Source organism: Alternaria conjuncta (assembly GCF_024043145.1).
Source record: "Alternaria conjuncta strain BMP 0040 chromosome Unknown scaffold_12, whole genome shotgun sequence".
NCBI lineage: Eukaryota > Fungi > Ascomycota > Dothideomycetes > Pleosporales > Pleosporaceae > Alternaria > Alternaria conjuncta.
Genome location: NW_026250101.1, coordinates 277,571 through 300,696, shown reverse-complemented (window position 1 = coordinate 300,696; position 23,126 = coordinate 277,571). Strand labels below are relative to the sequence as shown.

General features: G+C 53.3%; 5 protein-coding genes across 5 annotated transcripts; 2 read left to right on the top strand and 3 right to left on the bottom strand.

The window, feature by feature from the left end:
• Positions 1 to 478: 478 nt before the first annotated feature.
• On the top strand, positions 479 to 2,798 carry J4E85_008050 (uncharacterized protein; the record flags this gene model as incomplete). The annotated part of the gene is made up of 2 exons (XM_051472279.1): positions 479 to 2,623; positions 2,673 to 2,798. The coding sequence occupies 2 exons, from the start codon at positions 479 to 481 to the stop codon at positions 2,796 to 2,798; spliced, it is 2,271 nt and encodes a 756-aa protein (XP_051323744.1).
• Positions 2,799 to 6,884: 4,086 nt separating this feature from the next.
• Positions 6,885 to 7,312, bottom strand: J4E85_008049 (uncharacterized protein; the record flags this gene model as incomplete). The annotated part of the gene is made up of 4 exons (XM_051472278.1): positions 6,885 to 6,917; positions 6,979 to 6,986; positions 7,080 to 7,194; positions 7,265 to 7,312. 4 exons carry the CDS (start codon positions 7,310 to 7,312, stop codon positions 6,885 to 6,887), a joined length of 204 nt encoding a protein of 67 aa, XP_051323743.1.
• A 3,115-nt stretch (positions 7,313 to 10,427) lies between these two features.
• On the top strand, positions 10,428 to 13,262 carry J4E85_008048 (uncharacterized protein; the record flags this gene model as incomplete). Its single annotated transcript, XM_051472277.1, has 2 exons — positions 10,428 to 12,551; positions 12,597 to 13,262. The coding sequence occupies 2 exons, from the start codon at positions 10,428 to 10,430 to the stop codon at positions 13,260 to 13,262; spliced, it is 2,790 nt and encodes a 929-aa protein (XP_051323742.1).
• Positions 13,263 to 14,502: 1,240 nt separating this feature from the next.
• On the bottom strand, positions 14,503 to 15,234 carry J4E85_008047 (uncharacterized protein; the record flags this gene model as incomplete). The annotated part of the gene is made up of 2 exons (XM_051472276.1): positions 14,503 to 14,994; positions 15,046 to 15,234. The coding sequence occupies 2 exons, from the start codon at positions 15,232 to 15,234 to the stop codon at positions 14,503 to 14,505; spliced, it is 681 nt and encodes a 226-aa protein (XP_051323741.1).
• A 6,041-nt stretch (positions 15,235 to 21,275) lies between these two features.
• On the bottom strand, positions 21,276 to 22,548 carry J4E85_008046 (uncharacterized protein; the record flags this gene model as incomplete). Its single annotated transcript, XM_051472275.1, has 3 exons — positions 21,276 to 22,205; positions 22,285 to 22,450; positions 22,508 to 22,548. The coding sequence occupies 3 exons, from the start codon at positions 22,546 to 22,548 to the stop codon at positions 21,276 to 21,278; spliced, it is 1,137 nt and encodes a 378-aa protein (XP_051323740.1).
• Positions 22,549 to 23,126: the final 578 nt, after the last annotated feature.

Genomic DNA, 23,126 nt, shown 5'->3' with positions numbered 1-23,126 from the left:
AAGCCTCGCAGAAAGTTGCGATTGAGCATCTCGCCGGCTGAGCGCTGTCTGCTTGTGCGCTATCGCGTCGTCCCTGGTAGCCGTCGCGCGCCACAAACCTCTGCGAAACAACAAACACGAACACCATCAACACAAGACATTCAACTCTTTGTCGGCCAATTCCAAAGAAAAAGGAGCAATTTGCGTAATTGTTGCGCGTCTGGTCATATCGTGGGACAGACGCACGCAGGCCAGGGGCGTCAGACCGCTAGAAACAACAACAACCCTGCTTTCTCGCGATCTTCACTTCCGCGCCCAATCTCCATCCGCAACGCCGCTCTGAACAGCCGCGCAGGACCGCAGCAAACTCCATCTTCTCTCACCTGGTCCCACCAATGTGCGCTCTCACAACACATTCTCGGTTGCTGTAGGATGCAACTGAGCAACCACTCAATTCTGTAAGAACCATAGTTTCTCAACAAATGAGACATCCTCTAACATGCATGTGCACTGGCAGAGCATGCTAGAACGGCGAGACAGGTTTTTCGGCAACATCATCTTCTACGACTACCTGTACAAGACGAAGAGATTACCGTTCCTGGAGCGAAATCGAAAACAAGTGCAGCAGGGCCACTCGCATAGCCAAAGCGAGGATCAGTACTCACAGACAGGACCCCGCTTTCGCTCCCAGTGGCAACCTCCATCCTGGGATCTACTAGACGATATGATCTCAGCAGAAAAATCTGGGGGATCCTTCGTTCTTGAGGTGCACAGTATCCGGCCGCTGAACGCCCCAGAATCTTCTCAAAATGGTCAATCGAATGATCCAGCGCGGAAAGTGCGGAACATCTTACGATTAACGACCTCCATCAAAACGTCAATAGTTTCATCGTCGACCATGCCCACCTGCAAGAATCCCCCAGACCAGGAAGCAACATTACGAGGATTCGATAGATCAGAAAAGGAAGCTTCAATCGAAGTGGAACCCATTGTCATTGATCGCGAGAGTTGGTACACTGATCCCACCAAAATCGATGATCATGATATTCACATGATCATGCTGAGTATCAATTTCGAAACACACGACAATGTCAAGGACCTATACGATTTCATGGGCGTCAAAATCTCGGATGCATCAGCGCGTCTTTCTACTTCGTATGGAAACATTTTCGACGTGCCACAGGGAAGGATAACCTTACCATTGAAAGCAGCTGGAAAACAGCTCGGTATCGGGCTAGAAGTCAGTATGCATTGGATCCCGCTGAAAAGAGACTCGGTTTTGACAAGCTACAACCGTCACCTGAAAAGCTCTATGCAGCCTCCCAGCTCATATCCTACACCACCTCTCGACATGGAACCCCGCTACAAACTCACATTTGTGTACGGGAATGATACTGTTGAACGATCAGAGCTCATGTGCCCGCATTGCTCGAAGAGAAAAACGACTGATATTGACGATCTGAAGATGCACCTAATAAGTTGGCACGACTATTTCGATTACCAGGTCTTCCTCGAGCAGGTCGACGAGCACGGGGTGGAGCACTGGCGATTCGAGAGCGAAGTGGCGAATTACAGAACAGAACAGCGTCAACGTGCAAGCGACAACGCTGACGAACCTTACGATGTGCGCGTACTTGCACCACCTAAACCCTTCGACAGACGAAGATTCTTGGCAGGCGATAACGAGTTTGAAAGAGCTGCGAGACTTGGGAAAGCCACCAGAAACGCGAGATCGAAACTTGCCCCAAGTGGTCAGCAAGTCGCGCCTCCACCCAGGATACGTAAACCTCCAGACCAAGTGCAGTCTAGGCCAGAAAGGGAGAAGAAGAAGTTCATTGTACCGAATCCTCCGAAAGGTATTACTTTCTTCCGATCACTCAGCAGAAGACCTCTTCAGCCTGGTGAAGAGATCAGTGAGAGCGATGACGAGCTGGATGAGGAATGGCTGTATCGCTGGAAGCACGCAGAAATCGACAAAGCAAACCTATCAGAATCTGCCAGACGGTTCATAAAACTCTTCGATGACTTCATGCACGAAGAGAGCCTGCAATCAGACATACATGTTGGAGACGCCATCGTTCGGTTCGCACGAGAATGCGGTGTACGGATATGGCGGGAAAACGTCGTGGGCGAATTTACAAAGAAGCTCGATGAGTTGTTAGAGGAAGATATTATCTCCAAGGACGTACACAGCAAAGCTTTGGAGATAGTCAGCGACCAGGAGACAAACTACCAAGGAGCCAACGAGTTGTCTCAGCGATTGGAACAGCTCGATGTTCAAAACCAGGAAACGTCTGGTCGCTCGGCTCGACTGGGAGGGTATATAAGATCTGCGCCGAAAAGAGACAGGAAAGGGAAGGGGAAAGCAAAAGTACCAGCTTTTGACGACTCCTTTGATGACGATCTTGCCGACGTTTTAGGCGATATTGACAGGTCGTACCACCGAGCACTCAATGGCTACCTGACTCCTACCACTCCAGATCCTGATGGCGATGTGGATATGAGCGAAGCACCGCCACACATACCCGAACAACCACTGGATACACCTCAAGATGAGGATGACGACCCACCGTACGGCTTATGTTACTGTGGCCAAGATGCATCGGCGACACCAGGATCGGGTATCATCACCTGTAATGACACCGTAAGTCTCGCAACCCCTCTATTACCATTGTCAATTGACATCTCCATAGGACTGCATACGACAAATCTTCCACTGGGCATGCGCCCAACAGGACACCCACTCAATAATACCAACCGACAAACCACGCGACTGGACCTGCTCCGACTGCAAAAGCGATTGCGACATGGCCAGTTAGCTCCTCGCCGTCGAAAAATCCATGGCGCCGTAGCAAGGCATCCATCTCCTTGACTCTTATCTCGAGCATATATGGCGTTCTGGGTGGGGTGGTGAGCAATGAGCTTAGCGTTGATATACGTTTCTGCCTTGGCATACTATCATCCGTTTTTCTTTATCCTTTCTTGATACCACAGCATTTTTGGGTGGGCTTTTACTTCGGCGTTTGATGTTGTGTGAGGTCGCTGCTTTGGCGACATGTAATGCGTATTGAAAGCAAGGCGTGTGTGCTGATTTTCAAAGCCGAGATATCCTACCAATACCATCATTCAAAAGTTCTACTCCTTCTGATACGCATCGGAGATGTGCGCCGTCTGTACCTGCATACTGTACTCATTTCGTCTCTGCGGCCGGAATATCGAATCTATGCACGTCATCACCCACACGTAGTAATCTCATCATCGAGATGTCAAAAGAAGCGCACGCGACAACCGATGCCATGCCATGCCAGCCCCTCCCATATGCACGTATACAACCGCAACTATATTAACCCCAATTCCCCCCATCCCTTGCTCGCCTAATATCTCCCGTCTTGGGCATATACCACATTACTACTACCTTGTCGATATTACCCTCTACAAGCATTAATGCCACCATCTAGTCCATATCACCAATACCACACCTCCGCCCAACTCCATCCCCATATCCATTGTCGTCGAGATACGCAGCACACCCACTTACCCTTCCCAATCCAACCCAACTCGCCCCAACGAGCAGAAGTATAGATTGTTCCAATGCAGGAACGCGCAGGACCAACATCATCGCTCACGCACGCACGCGGGACGCAGGTACAAAGTGCCCTTCTATATACCCACATCTGCAATCGGCGCGCGCAGCTCGCATTTTCGGATGCTGCAACCGAAGGTGAAGAATGAACCGAGGGCGACAGGGCTAAGCGGAAGAGAGCGCGAAGACGGCGATTTAATGAGATGGAGTGAGTGTGGTATAGACCACTCCTGGCTATATGACGATCTGGGTAATATACGGGCGCGTCTATGGATATGGATGGGGATGGATCGGCCAGGTACGTATGGACTAGGGATGGGGGAATGTGTTTCAGATGTAAGCGAGGGATTGACGACGGATGCGGGCGCTTCGGTGGAAGCGGAAGGCGATGGCGAGGGAAGGCAGTGGGTCTTGATAATGGGGAGGGTAGTGTAGAGGATGATGGCGCGCTTAGTATTTGTTTCGACGATGATGTGTTTCTACAAACATACTAAACTCTACGTGCTGCTACAAACGCGCCTTCCCATCCCGCGCGCTTCAAACAACATCTCCCCATCTACCTACTAATCTACCAACCACGCACACCCCCCGCACATTCGCAAACGAAAACGAATCCATCAAGAACGCCTGGCCCAAGCGTAAAGCGCCCTATCCCTACCTTGCCTTCCCCCGTCCCTTCCTTCCTTCCTTCGCCTGTTCCTTCCATCTTCCTACAGTACCTTCCCTTTCCAGAGCTTCCAAGGCACCACCTTGCATACGACGTATACAAGCCACCCGCTCGCACTCTCGCTCTCGCTCCGGAAAAAGCTCGCCCCAGAGAAATAACGTGTATTGGCAATATCGCTGTCAGATGTAATTCAAAACACTGGCGTCATTGAGAGCGGCAGGGCAGCACGAAACAGAATGGCAACACCTGGTTGCTGGGACGGTTGTCACAAAACGTTTGTTTATATTTACACGTTGAGAATTTAGCACGGTAGGGTTAGTTAGACAGTCAGCCTCGTTCTATGCCGTTAGTGTTTATCGACACGGCAGAGCAAAGGGCGCCGTCGAGAATTTAGACAGAAACTTCCCAGAGGCCAGGGAATCGGTAATGTGTGTTTTTTTGACGTGTCGCATTCGCGTTGTGTAGCCCGTTGGACTAAGGGGACGATTAATTCCTTAGACCGAGGCTGACAGTATATAGTGGAAAAGATGAGAAACGGCACTGGTATGCTTGCTAGGCGCGATGTGGGGTAAAGGTTCGGTGCGTAAGATCTGATACGTTGCGGCCGAGATACTGGAGTTAAGGTTCCGTCATCCTCCATCATCCCATCCCCTGGTCCGCGCTTGTGGACAGGGAGTGTAGTGGTTGTTGTGTCAACGAACAACCATTGCAAATCGTAAGAGTGACATTCCAGAAATTTGACGGGCGTTTTTAGCCGCAATGTTTACCACAGGCTAAGTTGGTTGGACAGGCAATGGCTGTCTGCGTCTGCTGCTTGCTGTTCTGCAGTTTCGGTGTTGGGACATGGTCGATGCGTGCATGCGTTGGCGTCATGTCGACTCCCCTTTCGTGCTGCAGCAGTAGTCTGCAGAGACAAGTGCGTAGCCGCAAACGCAACGCTGCAACTCGAGTCATTTCCTCACAAGTCTCTCAACCAATACTCGTAGCTGTTTTCTTGCCGAAACACTTCCGGTGAAGATGGAGTAGAATGTTTGAGACTGTGGATGGCGATTGATTGTTAGGTGTGGAGGTTGTTTGGGAGGGCGCTTACATGCAGATTGCCGAATAGTTTTGCGCGCGGAGTAGCAATGGTACCCCTGCGTCGCGACCTTGTGTATGAGGTACGAGAACGGGCGATAGTAGTACCGGAACTCGTAGGGTATTCATAGGTGAAACAAGACCCGTTGCTCGTGTCGCGCGCCGCGGCTGGCGTCGCCTTACGCTGCCCAGTTCGGGATCCCAACCACTTCCTATGATGCCTTCCTGGTCAGCCTGCAGGAACTCGATGTCGTGAAATGCTAGTACTCGCTAGATGAATGGACACCAGGATACGTACATTGACACGCAGGAGCGGTGTGCGACATGGTACGAGGGATGCTCGCTCAAAGCGATGGGAAGAATGCGGACTGATTGGCCGTGGCCAAGTCTACTATTGATGCTGTTGCTAATAGGTGCTTTTTGTACAGAGGCCGTAATGCGGAACTGATCGGAAATCCATCTATCGTACACGTTGCGGAAAAAACAAGATGGCTGGCATAGGCGCCTTACTGCCGAAAGAGATACGAAAATACGAAACTCTTTAGTCGTGAAGATAGCGATACTAAGACATTAGGTAAAGGTTCGTCATATCTCAACTTTCGTAGTGTCGACATGCAGTCAATGAAGAAAGGAATGAATAAAGTGTGGCAAAGAAATCGAGCTTGACAAGAAATGATGGTGTGTCTGGGACAAATGCCCCAGAGCTGCAATAACAACATGATCATGATCAATGATGCGCGCGCTTGACGAGTGATCATCAATGGTGGTAGCAAGCGTAAACGACAGAGCGTACCTCCATGTGTCATGGCCATAGGTCATCGTGAGTGCGTAAGTAAAGTCGTTGACGGAACGCTTTCAAAACAGGATTACCGCCGTATGTTGCTTTTGGACGTAAGAAACGCTGTCATATGCCGACCGTGTCTTTAAACGAGTGAGGTGTCGTGGTTCGTGGTTGAGTCTCTTCGACCCCTTCCATGCGCACATCTCTGTCCCTGGATTCTGATGAAGTTGGCAAGGGCGCAGAGATGGGCGTATATGTTGAGTATGCTTGGTTGCGATTCGGGTCGCCAGACCCATATTGCAGGGGAGATTCCATTTCGCTGGTTGCGCGGTGCTTCTCTAATTCCAATGGTGTTGGCCTTGTCCGTCTTCTCTTTCCTGATGAGGACTCCGACCCGTGTTCTACCCCGATTTGTTGTTGTGGTGTCATCGCGGGAGCTAATTGGGAAGGCGCTGATGGCGGAGGTGTTCGATCGTGCGGCCGAGGATCCGGTCCGAGTGGTGACGGTTCAGGTGGTGCCGTGATGGATTGTCTCCCCCTCCTAGGTGGTGGATACACCTCGCCCCTCGCAGCAGCCTCTTGCGCTCTTTGTTGCGCCTCCGCTTTCGTAGGTCTTCCGCGTTTCTTCTTGTTCGCTGGTTCGCCAGATGGATTTATAGTAGATGTGTAGGCAGGGCCGGCAGGCATAAAATCTCCAGGGTAGGAATGAGGGGGTCGAGGTTGTAGTAGGCGGCCAATGGGCGTGGAGGCTTCTTGCTGATGGGGTCGTTTCCTCGAGAGGTCGGGCGCAGGATATATCATTGGGGCAGGTAGCTGAGGGCGTCGGTAATCTTGTCCAGGCGCGACGAAATTGGTTGCGAGACTGTCAAATGCCATCTGGCTAGAGCGAACCGATCGGCCTGCGTCGCGTTAGTATGTTCTTCTTGTATGGAGAGTACGTGTAATGTTATAGGAATAAACGTATTTACGAAAGCGCAGAGGATCAAACATACCAGGAGGTAAAGCCATGTCGTTCCATCGTGGTTGGATGTTGGCGTCGCGTATAAATTGAAAGAGAACGTGAGATGGTATGGGGGCCGCTTTTAGTACTTCAGCAAGTAAATATACCTGATGTGGTTGTATTAGTGACTTATTCATCGCGAATAGATGTGTTACAATGGGTGAGAGAGGTACGTACCTTTTCATGCTCTGCCCATGGTGGCTCGCGCGAGCTCGAGGGCTCCATGTCGTGATCCTCGATACGCTCAAAATACGCGAGGGCAGAGACCAAGAAGTAGCTACGGCAAAAGCTTGCTGTATGCAACCAGACTAATCGAGCATCGATCACAAGGCCGTAAAGTAAGTGGACCGGCGCGAAGAGCGACGCGCCCTCGCGCGCGGTTGTATAGCTGCGTCTACCAACAGAACAAACGAGAGTGCTGAAACGAAAGAGTAACGAGCGGTAGAAGAAGAGCACTAAAATCAAAGAAACCTGCGGCGGGCTCTGGTTGTCGATTTCATGCCAGCAGGCAAGAAGTGTGTGTCAAAAGGGACCACATGAGGCTGGGTCAAAATAATTAGGAGAGACAGCTTCCCGTGAGAGATTACTGGGGAGAGCCACCCGGTATGTTATACATTAGCGGCTTCTCTTCAAAGACGAATGGGACGCGACTAGTCCCCACACCCAGGACGCAGCTTCCAAGACTTCACGCACGGTATCTGTCTAAATCAGTACTTGTCGCAAATCGATAACGAGGACTACGTATGTAACCTAGATCTGGCGGCGCTTTACCCCATCTCGAAAGCCTTTGTGGATGTTCGAAAACGATTGCGCAAACCGATGAGCCAATCGCCTAGAGGGCAGGGCCAAGCCGTGTCTCACCAGCCCTGGATGGTTTAGCCTGAGACCAACGGCCCTTCCCTTGCAAACCAGTCCCCTGCCTTCCTTTTTCTCCATGTACGCTGCCGCCTTTTGTCTCGGGGGTTTGACAGTACCGTGTTGCTCCAGATGACCGCAAGCGTGCTCGCAAGGAGGCTGAACTGTCGCGACGCGCAGCAGCGCTGGTGTCCTGCACGCAATCTGGCAAGAACGGTTCAGCGCGGATCGTCATGAGCGCGTCGCGCCAGATGGGGCAGCGGAAGACGGCCTCGTCATCCCTGTCAACGGTGCGATGTGTAGTCTGTTCCAGGACGGCTGCGTGAAAGATGTGTATCCAGAGGCACAAACTTCGCAGCGGCGTAGCTTGACTCTTTCCTTCTTCCTTATACCTGGCGAGCGACCACAGGGCGCGCATGCATAGACACGTAGCACTCGCCCGGTGGTCTTCCTCACCGTATGCTACGCGGAGCCAGTCGAGACAGTCGACGATCGGGAGCGGGCCGCGATTCGGCATAGCCCCCAATGGCATTCACGAGCGTCCGCTAGATGCAAGTGTCTGCTCTCATGGCGCAGATGTGCCGCTAATTCGCAGCGAGTGACACTCTGGGCCGTGTAGAGGCGGAGGTTAGCCGGTGTGGCCAGGTCAGCTGTCGTGCCGGCGTCATGGGTGCTGCTGTGTAGGAGTTGTAGCCGTTCGGTGAAAGTTTGCGCTAGTATACTTGTGGAGCCGCGCTGCTTCGTTCGCTTAAGTAAGCCACCTGGATGCCATCGCCAGCGACATCGCGATGCGCCATTCGCGATCCTAGCTCACTCTGCTAGCAAGGTTAGTCTTTCGGAAAGATTGTCCGCGCAATTTGGACAACCCCAGTGCAAGCATGCATATCGATGCGGAAGTCGAGACTCTCCGACCCGCCAGCGACCTTGAGTCAGTACCTAGGTAGCCAAGTAGAAACTCCGACGTACCTTGACATCAGCATATACCTCTGCAGTCTGTACATGCAACAATCGTATATCGCTGTTCAGCGCGGAATTGCATCTTCCAAGGTTCAGTCACGTCGCGAACAAAGCCATTCTTTTTGAGAAATTGGGTTCGCGCTAGCTCTGTCCCAACCCTGGACCTCTAAAAAAGGAACGAAACATGCTGATTCCACGACCAGCCACACGATATATTCCGATGACTGAACATCCGGCATGAACCATCAAAGCTTGCGGTGACTGACCTGAGTCGTGGTAGATATACGTTGCTTTCAGGAGCTCCCGAGGTCTGCTCAACACGTCGCATCACCCTGGATCTTTTCTCGGCCCGTGAAGACCGTGTATCTCGGTGACTCGCGCATGTCACTCCGAAATCGAATGTATCCTGATACATCGGCCACTGCTTGTTGCCCGTTAGCTGCGGCCGTGATACTACTTCAAATCAAGGGTGCTTACTTACGTGTATGTGTAGTCACATTTGCGTATATATTAGTTTCCTCATGTAGTAAAGATCCGTGCAACACGTTGGGCTTTCCCAGTCCGTACATAGCAAGGACGCGTGACATGTATTCTTCGCACCAAATGAGTTTGTGTAAGTGAGCACTCCCTTGGAACATCAAACGAAGTCATGATCCTTTGTTCTGTTTGCCTAACTGATTCCGACCTTCTGACAACACCTTAGTGATTCTACAAATCGCCAAGACTTCATCTTCCGCGAAGTAGCTCTATAGTCCGATGTCCCAGCGTCTCGGTGGACCCAGGCAAAGCAGTCAATGGTCATGATCTCATCATCGTATTTTTCCAGTGGCATCGACTTGATAGAAACATGTGCGCGCGCCGATGGAAACATGGTCGGAGGGGCCCTGCATCACGGACTCTGGGAGGCCGAGGCTGGACCAATTGGCTAACGCTAGTTTTCGTCCGCATCTCCAAAGTATCAACCAGAATTCAGCGCATCGCGTCGCGCGTAGCACCACTCGAACACATCGTCCACTGACCGAATTCGCGTGCTCAGGCTTCCTACGCGACAACCGCGGACTAGAAAGAATTGCCCACCGTGCCGTCGTCGAGGCAAGAGCCCGGACCCACGAAACGTCTGGCTGCGCCGACGGCTCCATCCCGCGTACCTTCATGGCGACAGCGACAGCGTCAGGGAAATACATACCTCCATAAAGCCCCTATTGCTCGGCGCATCGAGCGCAGTCTGGGCGCATAGCAGATTCGGGTCGTGTGCCGCCGTCTGTCTAGGGGAGGCGAAATCTTTGCTCCCGTCAGTGTCCAAGACGGCCGACGCTCTTCTCCAGCAGTCGCCCTGCATCCAAGCGTGCTAGGAGCTGCATCTGGAGTGTTCAGTGTATGTTTGTCGCCTGGACTATGAGGTGAATAGGCTCGTGGCTCTTCGTGTGTGATATTGGACATCGGCCGTTAGCGTCCCTCTCATTGAGATTCTCGCGATCCTCCACCCTCTGCCTCAGCACCTTCCACCACCCCCACGCCTCTCAACGATATGTCGGACAGCGAGTCGGACCAAAACACGGCTCAACTCGAGCCGGAGCTACGCGAGATGAAGCTGGAAGGCGCGACCTCAGGAGGAGCAGGTGAGGGCAAGAGCACCACTCAGGTGAAGGTGGAGGGAGATTCGCTCGACCGCGCGTCCACGCCTCTCGCCATACCTCCCAGGCTCAAGACGCGATCCAAGTCTCAGTCGCCCATGGCAAAACACGAGCTCAATACCCCATCACCCGGCAGCGCCCATGAAGAGATCGTGGGGGGAGATATTACGCTGAAGATGGAACCCGGCAAAGCCCCCAAGCTCTCGCGCTCCGCCTCCCAAAAAGTCGTCACTCGCCCACCTCCGCTATACCTCGACCTCCCCGATTCGACCGATGCCGCCAAAGAAACCTTCGTCGTCCTCCCAGAATGCACCTACGCGAACAAGACCATCGGCACGACCGACCCTGCGCTCGAATGCGACTGCCAGGAAGAATACGACTCCACAACCAAGACCAATCATGCCTGTGGCGAAGACTCTGACTGCATCAACCGCGCGACAAAGATGGAGTGCCTGGGCGACTGCAGCTGCGGTCGCAAGTGCCAGAACCAGCGCTTTCAACGGAAACAATACGCAGACGTCACGGTTATAAAGACGGAGAAGAAGGGCTTCGGTCTTCGCGCCAACAAGAATATGGCTCCCGGCGATTTCGTCTTTGAGTACATCGGCGAGGTCATCGACGAGCGCACCTTCCGCCGCCGCATGGGCCAATACGATGAGGAGGGAATCAAGCACTTCTACTTCATGTCGCTTACCAAGGGCGAGTTTGTAGATGCAACGAAAAAGGGCAATCTTGGTCGCTTCTGCAATCACTCGTGCAACCCGAACTGTTTCGTCGACAAATGGGTTGTTGGGGACAAGCTGCGTATGGGCATATTCGTTGAGCGCAACGTTAAAGCGGGCGAAGAACTCGTATTCAACTACAATGTCGATCGCTACGGCGCGGATCCGCAGCCCTGCTACTGTGGAGAGCCAAACTGCAGTGGTTTTATCGGCGGAAAGACACAGTCTGACAACGCGACAAACCTCAATAATGATACGATTGCGGCGCTCGGAATCGATGATGGTGTTGGTTGGGGTACGGCAGTCGCCAAGAAGCCCCGCAAGAAGAAGGCCAGCGAGGATGACGAGGAATACATCAGCGACTTGCAGCCACGCGAGCTTGAAGAGGACGCAGTCAACAAGGTCCTGACAGCTCTGCGCAGCTGCGAAGAGAAATGGATTGCTGTCAAACTTCTCAGCCGCATGCAAACTGACAATGAGAGAATCGGCCATCGCATTGTCCAATTCCACGGTTACGAGTTCTTGAAGACAACCTTGAACAAATGGAAGGAAGATCACAACGTTGTTTTGCAAATACTGGATATTCTACACAGGCTGCCGCGTATTACCCGCAACAAGATCCAAGACTCTGGAATCGAAGACGCGGTGAGCAAGGTGAAGGACTGCGGAGAGGAACGAGTAGAAGAGGCTGCGAAGAAGCTATTGACAGCATGGAGTAAGCTGGAAATTGGCTACCGGATACCGCGCTTGAAGAGAGATCCAAACGCTGGCACGCCAGCTCGAACCGAGAATCATTTCGAACGACGCGAGAGAGGCCGTGAGCGATCTAGGTCTAGGTCAAAGTCGCCGTCTACGATTGCGCCCAAAGGCCCGTCTGCAGCAAACATCCCGTCCGGTCCTCGCGGCGTGATAAATGCGCCTCGCGGTCCGGCTGGCTTCTTTGCTCCTGCGCGACCCGTCATGCGACCAAGACCGTTCAACGCCCTTCCCCAGGGTTGGTTCCAAGCAACAGCTGAGAATGGCTCGACATATTTCTACAACTCCAATGGCGTCACACAATGGCAACGGCCAACGCAGCCTGCAGATGCCCCGCCTCCTCCGCCCAACAAAGCTAGAAGTGATACTCAGCTATTGCAAGACATCATATCCAGCATTACCTCGAACGGCACACCCACTGGGCCCTCCGCATCTACCACCCCACAGCCAGTAGCTAACGAGGATATGGAATCCAGTTCCGGTCGTGAAAAGTGGCGGACCCTGTCAAGAGAAAAACAGGAGAAGGTGTATGAAGCGACAGTGAGTAATTCCCAGTATCTCGTGAAGCATGTCTGACCTTCATAGCTTTCACCACACGTCATGACTGTGACAAGCCATTATCGCAAGAAGCTCGAAAAGACGGAGATCAAGAGACTCAGCAAAGAGGTGGCGCAGAAGCTTGTACGAGGCGACTACAAGTCCGGTCGCGTCAAGGACCCAACAGCCAAGATCAGTACCAACCACGAGAACACCATCAAGAAATACGTAAAAGACTTCATGGATAAGGCCGTCAAGAAGAAGGAAGAGCGACAGAGACTCAAGGCCGCACAAGGTGGTTCAAAGTCCGACCTCACCAACGAGTCCCCCAGCACTCCACAAGCACCAAGCGGAGATGCCAACGACGCCTCTCCCACCGACTCCACATCCGACCTAAAGCGAAAGAGGGACGAAGAGACGCAATCCGGCTCACCAAAGCGAACAAGGACAAGTTCTGAAAACCAGGAATCAGCGCCGCCGCCTCCGCCTCCACCCCCCGCTACCGCCGATGTCGAAGAGACCCTCACGCCCATGGACGAAACCTCCACCCTATCCTTCCCCGACGCAACCGAGCGAAGTACTCTCGGAAACAAGCCATCCCTCCAACTAGACGGCTACGGCAGCCCCATGCAACTCGCGACACCTCCGACTAACGGTTCTGGTGATCAGCGGTCTCGACCCGTCAATGGAGGAGGCCAACAACAGCGTTCATAGTATACGATGAGCAAAGGTATACTTTATTCGAGTTTATGTATTACAGCTCTTTTCTCAGATTCTTATTCTTTGTAATTCTTCGGTTCTGAAGTTCAATACGTTCGTTCGACCACATGGCTCGGATGGGATAGTGCTAGCATCATATGGCGTTGGTGGGAAAAGATTAGTGGGGGGCTGTGGAATGGAGTGGAATGGGGATGCATTGGAGAGTGGTGGATATGGAGGGGTGGAGATACGTATGTATTATGTTGGGAATCGGAATCAAAAGAGACATCTACATTCGTTCTCTGTACTGTGCGTATATCTGTGATGCCTTACTTTCAGGCTCGTCCACCACATCCAACCGGAACAGCCCGTCTCTTTCACCTTCACTTTTACAAAACGCAAAGATTTCCTTCCTATTGTACCACACCCGTCTATTGTACCCAGCCATCTCAATAAACCGCGTACAATTCTCCACCGCAGGTACCATATATAAAGACTACGATCCGTTCTCCTACTCCTCTCTTCTATCCCACACACCACCCTACCTACTACACTTCCAATTCCCACACTCCCACAACAAATCAACAAACCACTTACCGACTACAACAACATGTCACCCACTCAATCATCATCCCACCTAGTGGCTTGCCATCCACGCTCACTTAACCGGGAGCTTTCCTCCCAATCCAAAATCCAGCCAGGCGCCTACAACCCGCTGTCCCCCGACTTCTTCTGGGACACAGCCTACACCTTCCCCGCCCCTATGGCAACTACACCTCTCCCCGTGGTCATCAAAGCCACCTGTCAACTCGCAACGTCGGCGGCAACACACTCCACCACCCAGACGGTCGGCCCTCCCCGCGCCCCGCGTAGTCGGCAAACCAGCCCTGGCAGCTACCGCGCGCAGCCTGCTAAAGGCGCTGTATTCGGTAGTGCACGGGTACCGCCTCCCGCGAACCCTTGGGGCGGCGATGTCTTCGCCAGGATCAAGGCTGATGATGAGGTTGTGAGGGAGCGGGCGAAGGAGGAGAGTGAGAGGGAGGGAGGGGGGACTGTTCCGTCCGAAGATGACGCAGACGTGGAGGGGTGGGTGTGGGGAGGTGGTGGTTGAGGTTTTTGAGGAGGAGAAGGGGGAGTGAGATAAGATGAAATGAGATGGGATGAGAAGAAGGAGAGGGTAGTTTTGACTGGCAATACACCAATCTAATGGATATTTCTTCATGTATCATCTTCTTCTAGATATCCAACATGTCACCTACATGCCCACAACCTTATCCCCAACCGCCTGCGCCATCATCCCCGCATTAGCAACACTACTTTCCAGCGTCCCCGCCACCCTTATAAAGTTCACAGCCAAAACCTCCAACCCCTTCTCCTCACAAAGCCTCTGCGCATTAAACCCCCACCGGTCCTTAAGATCCTGCATCTCGCCTTGCTTGCCCTGCACCGCAGCCGTATACTGATTCTGCATCTCACGAAGATCTTCGGGGCGGACTTCGATCTTGTCAGAGCTGCGGGCGAGAATGAATACGTAGCGATGCGGGCATGGCGAGATGTAATTGGGGAGCGGCGCGGGGCGCACGTAAGGCGAGCGTATAGCGGCGGCTTGGTGTGAGAGTGTGCCGCTGGAGTCGCAGGACAGGTTTGTGATGAGCCAGTGGCGGACTTGGCCGAAGGTCGTATCGTTATTCGTCATGAGGTCGGGGTCTACCATCATCAAGACGAGATTATCCAGGGTCTCGCTGGGCTGGATGCGACGTCAATCGGTGTAGTGTACTAGATCAGTGAGATTGCTCACTGCAGGGTCGAGGAAGACTTTTGGTTCTTCTTTCGTATCGGCGTTGGCTAGCTCTTTGCCTGGTGTATCGAGTTTGGCGTTGGGCCATTCTAGAGTTAGATTGTAGGAGAGGTTGATGGTGTCTGGAAGGACGTCGGGAATGACTTTGTGCTCGAGTAAAGCCTGTTTCGTTGTTTGCGAGTTCGCCATGTTGTAATATCCTGCTGAGTTGTTGCAATGCGACAATCTATTTAGAGTTGCAGTACTCGTAACACAAAGTACGTCGCTCATGTATTATACCTACCAGCGGCCACATATGCCGGAGGAAAGCGCGTATTACCAGCGTTCACGCATCATGCATTATTGCTTTCGGGAGCGATCCGCTCTCGTGATTGCGCAGCCAAATAGTCGCAACCGGTCTTGGTGTGCTTTCTTGGGTTAGTTAATGCGGATGTGAATCTGGAAAGGTATGCTGGATCGCCACGATTGTAGAGATGACGTTGTTATGACACGCATGAGACACGCGATGGACCAGGGGCAAGTGTTAGCCCTGAATCGTGATCATCGTAATTCAAACACTGCACGCCCGAGGATACACGAGCATACATATGCAGTCGCAGTGATCATAGCGTAGGCCTTCAAGACAAGCTTTTACTTCCGTGTTACATTGCGCTCAGCCGTAGCTCGTTTCTGCATTCCGCAAAAGCACCCATTCTGTCGCATGCGCCTGCAACTTCAGACAACCTTTTCAGGACGTGTTAGCGAAGACTTCCAGCTGCTTCCTGTGGTTGTCTCTGATCCCCAGCGAGCTCCACCGGTGGCCCCGTAGCTGGAGCTTCGTATCTATAACTTGGTGGCAATTCTTTGGCCGGCTCGTGATACCCCGTCTCCTCCCTCACATCCTTCTTCTTCTTATTCTTCTGCGTCCTTATTCCAATGATGACACCTACAGCAACCAGCGCGATGACACCGATAGCTGCGCCCACACCAATGCCAGCTTTTGCACCTGTCGATAAGGTACCGTTGTCATCGTTCGGTGTCGGCGCGGTAGACGAAGGGCTGAACGAAGTAGACGAGCCTGTCACAAGAGGACTACTGGTAGACGATGGAAGAGAGGAACTAGTGACAGCCCCAACAAACTCAGGTTCGATCTGATATTTCGCCAGACTAGGATCGCTGCAGCAAGCACTTGAATTGCCGCAGCACCACCAATCCGACGTAGCACTATCATCACAAGGCGTGACTTCGACATCGTTTTTCCGTTGCTCTGCCTGTAGCTACACGTAAGCTATTCGCGTTCGTTCACGTCAAATATGCGGACATCTCGTCTTACAGCACTCGAACACAGATCCTGGCAGCCTCCAGCTTCCCAGTTGGACAGTGTACATGATTCACGCCAGAAGACGCCGGGACCGGAAAGGCAAAGACCGTTCGGAAGGCACTCGTCCCACTCTGCGCAACAGATGTGGCTGAGCGGATTCGACGTGTCGTTGGAGCAGGGTTGGTATCGCGTGTCGTCCTGCGAGCCCCCGTTGGGCCAGAAACAGGTTTGCGCGCTGGCCAGTGCGAGAAGGGAGAAGAAGAATGGTATGCGCGGGGACATGATGTTCTGTGCTCGGTGGTGTACGAGCTGGTAGGGCTGTTGAGCAAAAAGGGTCGACACACGCACGACGAAGAGGGTGTCGATGTCTTGTTATGTTGGGGGCTTGTTACTGAAACATACTTCTAGAATCGGAACAATGTAAGCTTGATTGGCTAGAGCATCGTACTTGGCTCATGAGGCTTCCTGAGCTGACTGCATAATGTTCAGTAATCTGGCTTGCTCACAAGTCACCTGGCGAATGCTGTACTCCGGTTTTGTACGCCCCGTAGACTAGTAAAGGCACTTGTGCGGCCAAGATCCAGCCCCCACGCTGAATTTCGTGGCGGAGTAAAACTCAATAACAACGAGGCTCCTCACTCTGGATGCCAAGTAGAAGCCCCACAGTCAGGTTGTAGGTATCAAGACAGGCCATGATGGTTGGATGAGATGCCGACGATGCGCCCGGAAGGAAGGAAGGAATGATAGTCTAAGTGAAGACGAACACTCGAAGACAAGAGATCACGGGGAGGTACAGCAAGAGTATATAGTCCGAAACGATCATTCATTTCGCTCAAAGAGCCAGCGTCTACATGAAAGCAAGCGCCCGAAGCAACATCCAGTCACATCCAACCCATCATCACATCACCAACACTCCACCGTCAGCAACAACCAAAGGTAAAGGACAGACTTACACATCGTTGCGTCCCAAGCATCTAGTTCATCTCCCACCCCCTCACACAAACTCAAGTGCAAGAGAGCAGTCGACTATCCAGGCAGCACCACGAGGAGGCGCAAGGGTCCGACTTCTACCGCCCGTCCCCCTCTTGCGATCGCCTGGCACGCCCGCCAGCGACCCATTTTCTCCTTAATGGCAAACACTCTTTGCATCCTGCCCGAAGCCCGTCCAACCAAAGAAGTTGACCGTTATCAGGTCCGCAATAGCAGTCTGCCGCCTCGCTACATCGCAGGTAGTCAACGCCGCAAACAAAAAAGAAGCGACGCGTATACCGCGGGACACCTTGCTTCATCGTCCCCCACCGAAGTGGGAAACAAACAGCAAGACCGGAACACTTTTCGCTTCATCCCGGGCCAGGTTCAAAAGATGAGCCGGCGCGGTCCACGCTAGCAGTCCCCCGCTAGGTTGCAGCAGCTGAAACCACAAAGAGAGTGGCCAGCGCGCAGACGGTGAAGACCTTGGTCCGTCGGCTGGATGAGGCGACATTGCAAGGCCGGAGACATTTTCTCGCTTCCTCCCTGACCCGAACAACAAGTTGTCTACAGTTCGTCGCCGACAGCTCGCCGCTAACAAACAAGTCGTCCGCAGCAAACGTCAACAACAGGTCGTGACAAGCATTCGTCATCTGGGTCAAGTCGCGATAGCAGTCTGCCACGCATACCCCGTAGTCAAAACTCCGCCGCACACGAGAGCAACAGGTAGATTCCACGGGGGTGCCTCGCTCCATCCCGTACAGTGATGAGGACAGAGCTCGGCGAATGGTAAAGCCCAGTCACTCCATAAAGGAGCAAGCGGCTGCGTTTACCAAAGAAGAGACCGTTGTCACACCGGATATCCAAGCACCGCTGATCCGTAAAGGGGCAGTGAGAAGATAGAAACAAGCCGGTGTAGCAACAGTCCAGGACGATTTTTTTCGATGTTTTTTTGTCGATGTTTCTCGTTTTTTGTGATGGTACACCAAACCAACGTGTTTTGCAGGCACGCGGGCAGGATACCAAACACGGGGTGTTCGATATGCCATCAGATGGCAACACGAACGAAAGGGTACTAGCCATCAACGCCGAGAGGGGTTTTCGGGACCCATCAGCTCCGGTCATTCCCCCACACTGTAGTGCCCGTAAGGGCGATTCCAATAAAATTCTCGATAAAGTTTGACACAATAAGTTCAACACGATAGGTTTTTCCACGAATGTCCATGCGACCCTGTCGAATCGGTCGTCAACGGTTAGCCCACAGACTCTCTAAGAGAGAATCCATGGGCCATCCGTCAATCTGTTGTCAACAGTCCACGCATGGACGGGAACACCCAACGAACAGGCCGTCGCACACATGCGGCGACAGCCCGTTCGCGAAGACAGAGACTGTCCTCCGAAGGGAGGCGGGTGCTTGTATGCAAGTTGAGCCAGGGACCATTACGGTCTGTCAGAGAACCCCAACCATCTACTCCGGACAAGAGCAGAGGCCGGGAGAACTCAATATCTGTTGGCATCTTCCGCACTCGGCAACCTCTAAAAAGAGTGCCACTGGCGACGGGGTTACGCGAACGTTCCCTGCAGTACAAGTCCGCGTGTCGGTAGCTCGACGGCAACGTATTCGGTCGGAGGAACGGATGGACGTAAACGAGCAGGCTGTATCCAGACGGCGCAGGTAAACTCGAACTCAGCGGACAGATCCGAAGGAAGCAGGCGTACCTGAAGGCGCGGGCGTACCCGAAAGTAAGATGTAACATCGGGGACTCAAAGGCGGGACTCGGAAGGCAGCAGCCGGGAAGATGAAGGAGGCAGCAGAAGAAGACGAGATGATGAGAAGGATGGAAGGAAGTGCTTCCACCTTCTGACCATCCCACCTCCACCACCTCCCTGACCAACCCATTTGCACAATGGCCAAGACATCGGGGGGACATGCGGTAGAGGGTGCTTGTAAGCAATATTGCCATGGACCATGCGGTCTATCGGAGGAACTTCTGAGGAAGCCTCCATATCGCAGGCATCTTCCACGCTCGCCTCCCTGAACAGGGTGACACTGGTGGCGGGGATACGGCGAACCGTTTCCCTTGCTGACAGGTTCTCATCGCGAAGCATTTTTTGGCGGGCAGATGGAGGAAGCAGCAAGAAGAGGGTCGAGTGAGACCGTGTTTCCACACTCTCCCCGCCTTGTCCCTGCCGCCTGCTCCACCCACCCTGTGAGGAAAGGATACTCTACCTGAAACCAGTAAGGCGAGCGAATCGGTAGGGGAGCCAAACTCGAGCCATCAGGAACGGAAGGAGGACAAGGAGCAAACCAGTCTCAAACCCGGGAACACAAAATGAGGTAGACCAAAAGTACTCCGAAGAGTTTGACACAAAAGCGCGAAGCAAGCCATGGCTGTCCGTGAAGGGAGAGCTTAGGTGCGATCGCAGTAGTACACCCTCCCGTCATGCTAGTCTGGGACGTGGGCTGATGCGAGGAGGTAGAGGAAGAGGAAACCAGAAGAAGGGGGAGAGGGGGTGTTTCCACCTCCTCCCCACCCCTTCCCAGCCGCCTCCCCTCCATCTCCCCCACCCACCCATATCCCAGACCAGCTTACGGTTGAGGGCGACGCGGCCATGACATGCGCACATGTTTAGGCCTGAAGAGAGGAAGTGACTGTAGCCAAAAGAACGCCGTGGACCGTAAGGTCTGTCGGAGACTTCCAAGGAAGTATCGATATCGCAGGCTTCTTCCACACTCGTACATCTGAAAAGACGACACTGGCGGCGGGGAATACTCCCTTTGACTAACAGACTCCTCTGTCCGTGTGACACCAAAGGTGATAGTAATCGCGGTCGACTGCAGTCGCCGTAAACATGCCGGAGCAGAAGCTGCGCGCCTCAGCTCATCAGGAGCTTACCAACCGGTATCTCGACAGTCTCTGTAAGGTTACTCATGCCCTGCCAGCAACAAGGAGGACCTGTCATCGGTTGTCCTCGTCGACAACGCGCACAAGAAACAGTAAGAGAAGCCTTGACTTCCTACATATGCTTGGACTGCCGTGAGGAGGACGCATGCGCTCGCGTCAATGAACCATGGACGGTTGACGTCTGTTGTAGCGCGAACGCTACTATCTGTTGGTATCTTCCACGCGCGACAACCTGAGAAGGCGACACCGGTGGCGGGGAGTACTCCCTGGCGTGAGGTTGTGCGTCCTCCTCATGGCTGTCTGTCCGCTACACCAATGGTGTTTGCAAGACTCGTAGGACTCGGAGGAGGGAGTGGAGAAGGAGGGACTCATCGCGCGGCATCGATCGTGGTGTCGGCTGGCAACTGCGGTCGATGGTGCGGCGATGTGGTCGGGACGGCATGAGATGGCGTAATAAAAAGGTGGAAGCAAGCGCCGCTCGACGAAAAAAAGTGATGCATGGAGGAAAAGAAGTGTGAGAATCCCTCGGACGGTGAAGTGAGGGTAACAAGGCCAGGAAACTGTTGCTGGAAGGAAGGTGTGTCACGTATCGAGGTGTGTATGTGTGCCTGTGGTGGTTGCCTGGCACGACGCTAGACACCAGTAAATAGCACCACGTATCAATCATAAAAGGAGAAAATGGGGAATACCAAGCTACTCTGTGTAGAGAATGTGCGGAAAGCCAACCATGGTACCGATGCCACATCCGGCGTAGGACGACCCGTTTCAGGGCCAGACGAACAGTGTTGCTAGAACTGAGCTGTGAGCATGGCCAGTCTCCGTAGTACTTCTCGTATCACCGTGAAGCTCGGAGGCCATGTAGTCGCAAAGCCAGGCGTGTTCGTCCTTGGAAGCCGTTGGCCGGATGTTGGTGGAGTACATCATGACTGTCTTGGCCTATAGTCTCGTTTCGAATTTACCTAGATGGAGGGACGGTTGAACCGGACAAGCTCATTCGACGAATTCCAGGAAATCCGGTGTAGCACAAGTCCGGTCGGTGGTCCGCTCGTCGAAAACTAATCGCTATCTCCTAGAAGCTCAGCGAGCTCCGCTTCTTCTTCCGCTGTCATCATGCCCTCTTTGCGCTCGGGTTCCTTGTCCTCTTCCTTACCGAGACGCTCGTCTTCGGCCTCTTGGATGGCCTTGGCAAGCTCTTGAGGCTTGAGGCTCCACTGTCTGACTGTAGCGTCAATGCTCACGCTGACCACGCGTTGGCCTAGTAGAAGGAGGCCAGTGACCTCTTCAAAATGCCCACTGAAAGTATGATGCAGCTTGCCGCTGCTCTTGTCCCACACGCGAACCTCTTCGTCTCTGCATACGGAGACCAGCCAACCGCCATCCTCGTCGATGGCAACATCGCGGACGAAATCGGGGTGCTCGAATGTCGAATCCTCTTCCCACTCACGGCCTCTGGAGAGACACTTGGCCGTCTTGTCTGCTGAAGCTGTCCATAGATCGCCGTCTGAATCAAAGTGTAGGGCGTCGATGCTTGTCTCGTGAGCGATGATGGGCGACGGTTCAACCTCAGAGGCTGACGTCAACCCGATGGTCCACCGCCTGATCTCTCGGTCGCTTCCAGCGCTGAAGACTGTAGCAGTCTCTTTGCTGGGCTCGTAGTCGGCCGGGTCTAGCGCAAGAGCGAGAATCCCTCGTGTGTGTCCCTTCAGTGTATGTAGCTTCGAGCCCGTGGCGACGTCCCAAACGATGATGCTGGCATCCTGTGAAGCCGACACCATGACCTCTTTGCCGTGTAGCGTGAATGCTATGACGGCCTTGACGAAGTCGCTATGGCCTTGGAAGCGCTTGGCGGGCTTGCGCGTGGAGAGGGTCCATGACCAGATAGACTTGTCCCAGCACCCCGCAAACAGCGTGTCGGATTTTGAGGAAACGGCAACGGACGTGAGAGGGGCTACGGGCCCTGTGAAGGTGGCAGCGACCTTATTAGTCTACAAGGGGAGCTGTCAGCGATGACCTCATAGCTGAAGAGAAGCCACGAGGCGGCTGAGAAACGGAGGTCTGACCGACTTCAATGTTGATGCGCTTCACGTTGCCGGCTGCTTCGGCAACGTAGATGTGATTCTCATCGTGCGGGTCCGCGGTGAGGGCGAGGATCTTGGAGGGGAGCTTGAGGGGGTTGCCCTTGGTGTTCTTGGACTTGGCAGCCTTGCGAGCTGTCTCCTCGAGAGAGGAGCTACATGCTATCAGCTAAAGTAAAGGAAGATGGATGAAGATGGATGGAAGCCCATACGTCGTCTGGAAGTAGTGACCTGGATCGTTGGAGCGCGACATGATATAGGGTGGGAGGAGCGGTGACGGCCGGCAGGATTGTGTGACGGGCGGTGGGTCACGTTGGGCGTGTGACCAGCGACCCCGCTATTATGACTCCGTCCGTGGGCCGAAAGAAGCCTCCAGTAGCGGCCACATCACCGAGCTACCTCATGCAAGGGCGAAACTAAGCAGGTGGCAGTACTCGTTGGTATCGAGAGGAAACTCGACACAGTTACAACGCATTGTAAATTCTTACGACTTTGACCATGTCCAAGGTCGCACCTGGGTAGCATCTCCGTCCCTAACACGTGATCGCTTGAGCTCATTGTTGAGATGGAACCGAAAACACCGTACCAGAATCGAGGGAAGGGAGCTACTCGAAACTTGGACATTCAATAGACTCCTAGGTCGTTTAGTTTGGGCGGGTGGTTAATTCATGCCCCTGAATAGATGACGTAGCCTTCCCAGCCTCTGCAGACCAGTCTCACCACCACGAAGCACACAAGGACATTGATAACATAATAGATTTCATTTCGTCTCGTAGCGAGCAAGGATATAGTATTAGATGCTCTCGTATGTACTGAAGACAATACCCAAAA